The 10,085-nt window shown below is 66.4% G+C and overlaps 1 protein-coding gene across 1 annotated transcript; it reads right to left on the reverse strand.

Moving 5' to 3' along the window:
* Positions 1-1,269: 1,269 nt before the first annotated feature.
* On the reverse strand, positions 1,270-8,141 carry LOC311202513 (meiotic recombination protein REC8 homolog; the record flags this gene model as incomplete). Its single annotated transcript, XM_084277094.1, has 14 exons — positions 1,270-1,379; positions 1,785-1,891; positions 2,402-2,465; positions 3,168-3,260; positions 3,645-3,711; positions 4,775-4,791; positions 4,868-4,940; positions 5,444-5,520; positions 5,605-5,635; positions 6,074-6,191; positions 6,648-6,723; positions 6,942-7,093; positions 7,906-7,974; positions 8,086-8,141. The coding sequence occupies 14 exons, from the start codon at positions 8,139-8,141 to the stop codon at positions 1,270-1,272; spliced, it is 1,110 nt and encodes a 369-aa protein (XP_084133220.1).
* Between the last annotated feature and the right edge of the window lie 1,944 nt (positions 8,142-10,085).

The following is a 10,085-nucleotide window of genomic DNA, read 5'->3' on the forward strand; positions in this document are numbered from 1 at the left end:
AGGGAAGGGGGGGGGGACCCAGCGCACCTGCGGCCCCGTCCGGGATCACTATGTGGCAGGGGTGCGGCTATGGGGCAGGCGATGGCTCACTATGTGGCAGAGGAGTCTGTAGGGTGGGCTACGGGTCACTATGGGGCAGGGGGGGTTCTATAGGGCAGGCAATAGCTCACTATCTGGCAGGGGATCTATGGGGCAGGGGTGTCTATGGGGCAGGCAAAGGCTCAGTATGTGGCAGGGGGATCTATGGGGCAGTCAATAGCTCACGATTTAGCAGTGGGTCTCTATGGGACAAAGGCTCACTATTTAGCAGTGGGTCTCTAAGGGGCAGTCAATGGCTCATTATTTAGCAGGAGGTCTCTATGGGGCAGTCAATGGCTCACGATTTAGCAGGGGGGTCTCTATGGGGCAGGGCTGTGGGGCGCGTCCCCCCCCACACCCCGCGTGGGATGAGCCATAGGGCGGCTCACTATTTAGCAGGGCGTGGAGCAGGGCGGGGCCCCGGGGCAGGGCAGGGCGATGGATCACTATTTGGCAGGGCCGCGTGAGGTCATCGCCGCTGACGCACCCGCCATGGGGGGGAGGGGCGGTTCCCATCCCCCACCCGGCCCCACACCGACCCCTCCCCTCCACCCAATTTCCCCCCCCCCCGCGATGGCGCAACGGCCTCGATGAGGCAACTGGGAGGGACTGGGAGGAACTGGGAGGGGATTAGGGGGACTGGGAAAGGACTGGGAGGGGATTAAGGGGACTGCGAGGGGAGTAGGGGGACTGGGAGGTAACTGGGAGGCAACTGGGAGGGACTGGGAGGTAACTGGGATGGACTGGGAGGGGATTAAGGAGACTGGGAGGCAACTGGGAGGGACTGAGAGGTAACTGGGAAGGACTGGGAGGTAACTGGGATGGACTGGGAGGGGATTAAGGGGACTGGGAGGCAACTGGGAGGGACTGGGAGGTAACTGGGAAGGACTGAGAGGTAACTGGGATGGACTGGGAGGGGATTAAGGGGACTGGGAGGGGAGTGGGAGGGACTGGGAGGTAACTGGGAGGCAACTGGGAGGGACTGAGAGGTAACTGGGAAGGACTGGGAGGGGACTGGGAGACACTGGGCAGTCCCTGATGACCTCATCCCCCCTCAGCCAATCAGCGACACCGACACCGGGAGGGGGGGTGGGGTGAGAACGAGGCTGTTTATTCGGGGGGGCGGGGCCGCCCCTCCTGCCCCACGTGGGGCGGGGTCGGGGGGCGTGGCCAGGGCTTCCCCCCCATCCCCTACCCCACGTGGGGTGAGGCCGGGGGAGCCCCGCGGGGTCCGGGCCGCATCCTGATTGGTCCGTAGGGCCGGGGCTGCTCCAGCCGCAGCCAACCAGCGGCGCAGAGCGCTGGGGACACACGGGACCCACACTTGGGGGGCAGCCCCATAGATCTATCTGGTGTCAGGCAGCCCTCCAAGTGCCTTCAGCCCCCCAAGTGTGGGGCAGCCCCCCAAGTGCCCCCAGCCCCCCAAGTGTGGAGCTGCCCCACAAGTGCCCCCCACCCCACAAGTGCCCCCCAGCCCCCAAGGGCCCCCAGCCCCCCAACTTATGGGTCACTCCCCAAGTGTGGGGCAGCCCCCCAAGTGCCCCCAGCCCCCCCAAGTGTGGAGCTGCCCCAGAAGTGCCCCCCACCCCACAAGTGCCCCCCACCCCCCAAGTGCCCCCAGCTCTCCAACTTATGGGTCACTCCCCAAGTATGGGGCAGGCCCCCAAGTGCCCCCAGCCCCCCAAGTGTGGGGCAGCCCCCCTCACCCAGGCAGAGGGAGAAGAGTCGCCCCGCGAGGCCGCGGGAGGTCCCGGGGGGCAGCAGCGCCCCCAGCTCCGCCCCTCCTGGCGCCCGCGCCGCCGCCGCCACCAGCCTGCGGACAGGGGGTCATGGGGCTGCCCCACAAGTGACCCCCAAGTGTGGGGCAGCCCCCCAAATACCTCCCAGCCCCCCAAGTGTGGGGCAGACCCGTAAGTGCCCTCCAGTCCCCCAAGTGCCCCCCCCACCCCCCAAGTGTGGGGCAGCCCCCCAAATATCTCGCAACCCCCAAGCGTGGGTCACCCCCCAAGTGCCCCCCTGCCCCCCAAGTGCCCTCAGCCCCCCAAGTGCCCCCCAGACCCCCAAGTACCTCCCAGCCCCCCAAGTACCCCCCCACCCCCCATCTGTGGGGCAGACCCCAAGTGTGGGGCAGGGGATCCCTGACCTGTGCAGGGCGGCGGCGCTGGGGGGCAGCTCCGGTTCGGGGCCCTCGGGGAGCCGGGGCAGCGGCGGGGAGGGGGGCGGGGGGGGGAGGGGCCTGTGGGGCACAGGGGGGGTCAGGCCCACTCCATAAGTGGGGGGTCTCTGCCCCATAAGTTGGGGGGCTGGGGGGGGGGTCACTGACCGACGCTCCTCGGGGGGCGGCAGCCGGGGCCGCGGCTCCTCCTCCAGCAGCTCCAGGGACACCTCTGCCCCACGGCGACCCACAAGTGACCCCCCAGTGACCCACAGCGACCCATACCTGCCCCATAGCTGCCCCACAGTGACCCACAAGTGACCCACAGCGACCCATAGCGACCCACAAGTGACCCATAGGAACACCTCTGCTCCACAGCAACCCCCAAGTGACCCCCAAGTGACCCATAGCGACCCACAAGTAACCCACAAGTGACCCACAGCGACCCATAGGGACCCATAGGGACCCATAGGGACCCATAACTGCCCCACAGAGACCCACAAGTGGCCCCCAAGTGACCCATAGGGACCCATAACTGCCCCACAGCGACCCACAGTGACTCATAGAGACCCACAAGTGACCCACAGCGACCCACAAATGATCCCCAAGTCACCCACAGGGACCCACAGCGACCCACAAATGACACCCAAGTGACCCATAGGGACCCACAGCGACCCACAAGTGACCCATAACTGCCCCACAGTGACCCACAGCGACCCATAAGTGACCCATAACCCCCCCAGAGCTGCCCCAGAGCTGCCCCACAGCTCACCCGAGGAGGGCAGCCCGGCCAGGCTGGGCTCCAGCACCTCCCGTGGCACCTGTGGGGCAGAGGCTCAGAGATCTATGGGGCAGGGAGAGCCCAGATCTATGGGGCACAGCCCCAGGGATCTATGGGGCAGAGCAGGGGGGGTGTGACCCACCTCCAGCTCACTGGGCAGCTCCGGGGGGGGCGGCCGTGGGGCAGGGCCGGGTGGGGGGTGGGCGCAGCGGCCCCACAGGTCCCAGAGCTCGGGGGGCAGCCAGTCTGTGGGGCAGGGCTGGGGGTCAGGGGCAGCTGGGGGGCTGCCCCATAGATCTGGGGGGCAGGAGGGATCTATGGGGCAGGGCTGGGGGTCAGGGCAGCTGGGGGGCTGCCCCATAGATCTGGGGGGCAGGCAGGGATCTATGGGGCAGTGGGAGATCTATGGCGCAGGAGGATCTATAGGGCTGCCCCATGGCGCCATGGGGCAGGAGAATCTATGGGGCAGGAGAATCCATAGGGCAGAGAAATCTATGGGGCAGGGGAGGATCCATGGGGCACAGGGGGATCTATGGGGCTGGGGGTGGATCTAGGGGGCAAGGGGGTCTCTATGGGGCAGGGGGATCCATGGGTCAGGATCTATGGGGCAGGGGGATCCATGGGTCTCACCGCAGGTGGGGGTGCTGAGCAGCTCACTTGGGGGGCGGCGGCGCTTGGTGGGCGGCTCGGCGATGATCTGTGGGGCAGAATTGGGGGTCTGAGGCCCTGCCCCACACATCCCCTGCCCCACACATCCCCTGCCCCATAGCACCCCACCCCCTGCCCCATAGCGCCCCACGGCTGCCCCACGGCTGCCCCGTCTCACCAGGGGCCGGCAGTGGGCCTGGGGCTGCAGCAGCTGCTCCCGGAAGAGGCTCTGGGGGATCTGGGGCTGGGGGTCCACGCGGGGCCGGCGGCGGCGGCGGGGGGGAGCTGGGGGGGGGGCGCTACGGGGCAGGGGGTGGGGCTGGGGGTGGGTGATATGGGGCAGGGGGTGGGGCAGGGGGTGGGGTCCTGTGGGGCAGGGGGTGGTGCTGGGGGTGGGTGATATGGGGCAGGGGGTGGGGCTGGATTGGGGGCGCTATGGGGCACTATGGGGCAGGGGATGTGTGTGGCAGGGGCTTTGAGGTGCTGTGGGGCAGGGTGTGGGGCAGGGGTGGGGCTGGTGTGATATGGGGCAGGGGGTGGGGCAGGGTGTGGGGTGCTGTGGGGCAGGGGGTGGGTGATATGGGGCAGGGGGTGGGGCAGGGGTGATATGGGGCAGGGGGTGGTGCTGGGGGTGGGTGATATGGGGCAGGGGGTGGGGCTGGAATGGGGGGCACTATGGGGCAGGGGATGTGTGGGGCAGGGGCTTTGAGGTGCTGTGGGGCAGGGTGTGGGGTCGCTATGGGGCAGGGTTTGGGGCAGGTGTGGGGTGCTATGGGGCTGGGTTGGGGATCACTATGGGGCTGGGGTGCTATGGAGACGCTATGGGGCGTTATGGGGCAGGGGGTGGGTCACTGTGGGTAGCTGTGGGGCAGGATGTGTGGGGCAGGATGTGTGGGGCAGACACTGGGGTACCTCAGGGGGCAGACTGGGCTCTGCTGGGACAGGGGGGGCTGGGGGGGGGATGACAGCAGGTTGGGGGGCAGCCCCACAAGTGCCCCCCCCCAGCCCCACAAGTGCCCCCCCAGCCCCACAAGTGATGCCCCCAGCCCCACAAGTGCTCCCCCAGCCCCACACCTTCCCCACTGACCCGGGGCTGGGGGTGGCGGCGGCACCTCTGGCAGCTCCTCCACTGCGGGGAGAGACCCACAAGTCACCCCCAGCCCCATAAGTGCCCCCCCCCGGCCCCCAAGTGCCCCCCTGCTGACCGGGGGGCAGGATCTCGGCCTCGGCCTCGCTCAGCAGCTGCAGCTCCCGCAGGGTCACCTCAGGCAGCTCCTCCTGCCCCACAGATCCGGGGGGCTGCCCCATAGATCCCCCTGCCCCATAGATCCCCCTGCCCCACAGATCCCCCTGCCCCACAGATCCGGGGGGGGCTGCCCCATAGATCCCCCCAGCCCCATAGATCCCCGCCCCATAGATCCCCCCCAGCCCCATAGATCCTCCCCTTCCCTATAGATCCCCCTGCCCCATAGATCCCCACCATCCCCACAGATCTATGGGGCAGCCCCATACCTCCCCACCTCTGCCCCCTACAGTTGTGGTGCTGCCCCATACCTCCATGGGGGGATCTATGGGGCAGCCCCACGGATCTATGGGGCTGGGGGGGATCTATGGGGCAGGCAGTGGGATCTATGGGGCCGCGGGGTAACTATGGTGGTGGAGGAGGAATCTATGGGGCTGTGGGGGTGGATCTCTGGGGCAGGGGTGATCTATGGGGCAGGGATGGATCTATGGGGCAGGGAGAGGGGATCTATGGGGCAGGATGTGTGGGGCAGCCCCACCTCGGGGGCCGGGGGGGCCCGGGGGGCCTCTGGCTCGCGCAGGGTGATGCTCTCAGGGGACACAGTCAGGGGGGGCCCTGGGGGGGCAGGGGGGGGTCAGGCCCTGCCCCACAGCGCCCCATAGCACCCCACACCCTGCCCCACACGTGGGGGTCGCTCACCAGGGGGGGGCAGGAGCTCCTCTGGCAGCAGCTGCGAGGAGAGGGGGATGTTGGGGGGAGCTATGGGGCAGGAGCTGTGGGGCAGGGGGATCTATGGGGCAGGATCTATGGGGCAGGGGGTATCTATGGGTCAGGATCTGTGGTACGGGGGTGTATCTGTGGGGCAGGGGGATCTATGGGTCAGGGGATGATCTGTGAATCAGGGGATGATCTATGGGGCAGGGGAGGATCTGTGGGGCGGTATCTATGGGGCAAGGGATGATCTATGGGGCAGGAGATGATCTGCGGGGCAGGGGGGATCTGTGGGGCAGGATCTGTGGGTCAGGAGGTATCTATGGGTCAGGATCTCTGGGTCAGGGGATGATCTGGGGATCAGGGCATGATCTATGGGGTAGGGGGATCTATGGGGCAGGGGTGTATCTATGGGGCAGGGGATGATTTGTGGGGCAGAATCTGTGGGTCGGGGTACCTGTGGCAGCAGCAGGGGGGGGCTGTGTGGGCGGGTGTCGCCCGGCACCCCAAACCAGGGGTCTGGCGCCAGCTCCAGCGCCGACATCAGCGCCCGCGCGTCCGGCAGCAGCTGCGGCCTGGGGGGCGGGGCCACGGGGAGGGGGCGGGGTCATACAAGGGTGCGGGGCCACATGACGGGGACGGTGCTATGGGGCAGGGGGCGGGACCAAGCGATGGGGTCAGGCTATGGGGCAGGGAGCTGTGGGTCACGCTATGGGTCTGGGTATGGGGCAGGGAGCCATGGGACAGGCTATGGGGCAGGGAGCTGTGGGTCAGGGAGCCGTGTGGCAGGCTGTGAGTCAGGCTATGGGGCAGGGAGCCATGGATCACACTATGGGTCTGGCTATGGGTCAGGGAGCCGTGGGTCAGGCTATGGGTCTGGCTATGGGGCAGGGAGCCATGGATCAGGCTATGGGCCACGCTATGGGGCAGGGAGCCATGGGTCACGCTATGGGTCTGGCTATGGGGCAGGGAGCCATGGGTCACACTATGGGGCAGAGAACTGTGGGTCAAGCTATGGGTCAGGCCCTCACCTGCGGGGGGGCTCGAGGTCGATGTGGGGCGGGGGGTGTGCGCGGTGCAGGCGGCTCAGGACCAGGGTGGCCTCCTCTGGAGGGGGGAAAGATGTGGGGCAGGGTGTGGGGCAGGTGTGGGGCGCTATGGGGCAGCCGTGGGGTGGGCTCACCCAGCAGCAGGAGGCTCTGGCGCTGCAGGACCCTCACCAGCCCCCGCTGTGGGGTTGGGGGGGTGTGGTGCAGGAGGGGGTGTGGGGCAGGGCGTGTGGGGCAGCTCTGGGGCGCTATGGGGCAGCCGTGGGGCAGTCTCACCCAGCAGCAGGAGGCTCTGGCGCTGCAGGACCCGCACCAGCCCCAGCTGCAGCAGCGCCGCCAGGTAGAGGGAGCAGCGGGGGGCGGGGCCGGGGGGCGCCGGAGGCTCCTCCCACCCGCCCTGGCCAATCAGGAACGACGTTACTGCCGCGCTGGGGGGGGACGGGGGAGGTTCATTAGCCCATTCATTCATTAGCTCCTTAATTAGCTTGTTCATCCATCCATGACATCACACCTAACCCCCCCCCCCCGATGACGTCACCCCCTTCGATGACATCACACCCCCCTGATGACCTCATTAGCTCACTAATTAATGAGCTCATCAGCTCGTTAGCTCCCTGGTTAGTTAACGAGGCCATGAGCTCACCCACCCCCTCACTACCCCCCTCCCTCGTTAGCCCCCCCTATTGACCCCACCCTCATTAACTCCCCTCCCAATTAGCCCCTCATTAGCCCCCCCACTTAGCCCCTCATTAATCACCCCCTCAATAGCCCCCTCCATCCTTACCCCCCTAGTTACCCCTCTAATTAAACCCCTCATTACCTCCCACCCCTAATTGCCCCCCCATTACCCCCACCCCTAATTTCCCCCCTCATTAGCCCCCACCCCTAACTACCCCCCTCATTAACCCTCTCCCCTTGTTACCCCTAATTACCCCCCTCATTACCCTCACCCCTAATTACTCCCTCATTACCCCCCACCCCTAATTACCCCCTCTTTAACCCCCTCCTCCCATTACCCCCTCTTTAACCCCCTCCTCCCATTACCCCCTCTTTAACCCCCTCCTCCCATTACCCCCTCTTTAACCCCCTCCTCCCATTACCCCCTCTTTAACCCCCTCCTCCCATTACCCCCTCTTTAACCCCCTCCTCCCATTACCCCCTCTTTAACCCCCTCCTCCCATTACCCCCCGATTAACCCCCCTCCCCTAATTAACACCCCCTAATTAGCCCCCCTCATTACCAGGCCCTGGGCACATCGACCGCCAGGTACTCTCTGCGCAGGAGGCGGGAGCTGCAGGTGGCCGCCAGCCTGGGGGGGTGTAATGACATCATCACCCTCTCCCCGATGATGTCATCGCCCCATGACGTCACAGCCGCCACCCCCCCAACCCCCCGCCCCCGTATGACGTCATCTCCTCACCAGATTGTGCCGAAGCAGCCTGTGTGCCGCTGCAGCACCTCGGGGTAATAGAACATGGCGGCGGTGGCGACCCCAAAACACCCCAAAACTGACCCAAAATGGGCTAAACACCCCCCAAAATCACCCAAAACGGGCCAAACCCACCTAAAACTGACCCAAAACGGGCCAAAACCCCCTAAAACTGACCCAAACCAAGCTAAAACCCCCCAAAATCACCCAAAACTGACCCAAAATGGGCTAAACCCCCTAAAACTGACCCACAATGGGCTAAAAATCCCCTAAAACTGACCCAAAATGGGCTAACTCCCCCCAAATCCCCCAAAACTGACCCAAAACCCCCCAAAACCGACCCAAATTTGGCCAAATAAGACCAAAACTGACCTAAAAAGTACTAAAACTGACCCAAAGTGGCCCCAAAATGGGCTAAACCTGGCCAAAAACACCCCAAAACTGACCCAAAAAAGGCTAAAAAACCCCAAAACCACCTCAAAACCCCCGAAAATCGCCCCCAAATCCCTTGAATTCACCCCACAACCCTCAGAGCCCTTTACAAGCCTCAACAACCCCCCCAAACAGCCTGAAATCGCCCCAAAGCCCCCTAAAACCACCTCAAAACCCCCTAAAATCGCCCCAAAAAGCCCCAACCCCCCCGAATTTGCCCCAAAACGACAGGAAGCCGCCTGTAATTCGCATTAATCAGCATAAATTAGCATAATCCCGTCCCTCACACCCCCCCAAGCCCCTCCCCGGGGGTCGCTCCCGCCTCCAGCTCCTCCCACGGCTCGGATCGAGGCGCCAATTAGCGGTAATAAGGGCTGATGAGGCTGTAAGGGGAGGCGGGGGGGGGAAAGCAGCAGCAACCCCCGTAGCTCCTCTGTCTCTGGACTGTGTGAGGAGGCGGCTGCCCTCCCCGCCGCTGCTTTTATAGCCAGGCGGGTCCGCCTCGCCCCGCTCACTCTCCATCTCCTGGTCCAATCGGCGCGCCGTTCGCCGCCGCGCCGGCCAATCGGAGCTCGAGGTGGCGGAGGGGGGCGGGGAGATTCCCTTCGCTTTTAATCCCGCCTCCCCCCTCGGTAAGAAGCCCATGGGAGGCGCGGCCGCCTGAGAGGCGGCGGCCAATCGGCGTGTTCCGTTGCGAGGCGGGAATGCCGCGGCCAATCGGAGGGCGGGGTTCTCGCCCTAAGCCCGCCCGCCCCGCGGTGGGCAGCCAATGGGAGGCGCTGCCCCCTCAGCGGCGGGAAGAGGGGGAGAGCAGCGCTGAGGCGGGGGCGGGGATGGGGATGGGGGTGGGGCTGTGATCGGTGCCGCCTCGGTCAGTCCCCGGAGGGGGTTGGGACGGGGTCTGAGGCGGATGGGGATGGAGGCCGGTCCCGGGGGCTGGGGACGGGGGTTTGGGGCTGGATCGGGGTCTGGAGGCGGGGACAGGGAGTCTGGGGGTGGGGAATGGGTTCTGGGGTCAGTCCCGGGGGGGTTGGGGCTGGATCGGGGGTCTGGGGGCGGGGACAGGGGGTCTGGGGCTCTGAGGGTGGGGAAGCGGGTCTGGGGGTGGGGACAGGGGGGTCTGGGGGTGGGGAATGGGTCCTGGGGTCAGTCCCGGGTGCTTTGGGGCTGGATCGGGGGTCTGGGGGCGCGGACAGGGGTGTCTGGGGTCTCTGGGGCGGGGACAGGGGCATCTGGGGCCGGTCCCGCGGGGTTTGGAGCTGGATTGGGGGGTCTGGGGCCGGTCCGGGGGGTCTGGGGGTGGGGACAGGGGTGTCTGGGGTCTCTGGGGCAGGGACAGGGGGGTCTGGGAGCGGGAACAGTGGGGTCTGGGGTTTCTGAGGCAGGGACAGGGGGTCTGCAGTTTCTGGGGGTGGGGAACGGGGTCTGGGGCTGGGAATGGGTCCTGGGGTGAGTCCCAGGGAGTCTGAGGCTGGAGAACGGGGGTCTGGGGGCTGGTCCCGGGGGGTTTGGGGCTGGATCGGGGGGTCTGGGGTCTCTGGGGGTGGGGAATGGGGGTC

This window comes from Gallinula chloropus (assembly GCF_964237585.1).
Source record: "Gallinula chloropus genome assembly, chromosome: 30".
NCBI lineage: Eukaryota > Metazoa > Chordata > Aves > Gruiformes > Rallidae > Gallinula > Gallinula chloropus.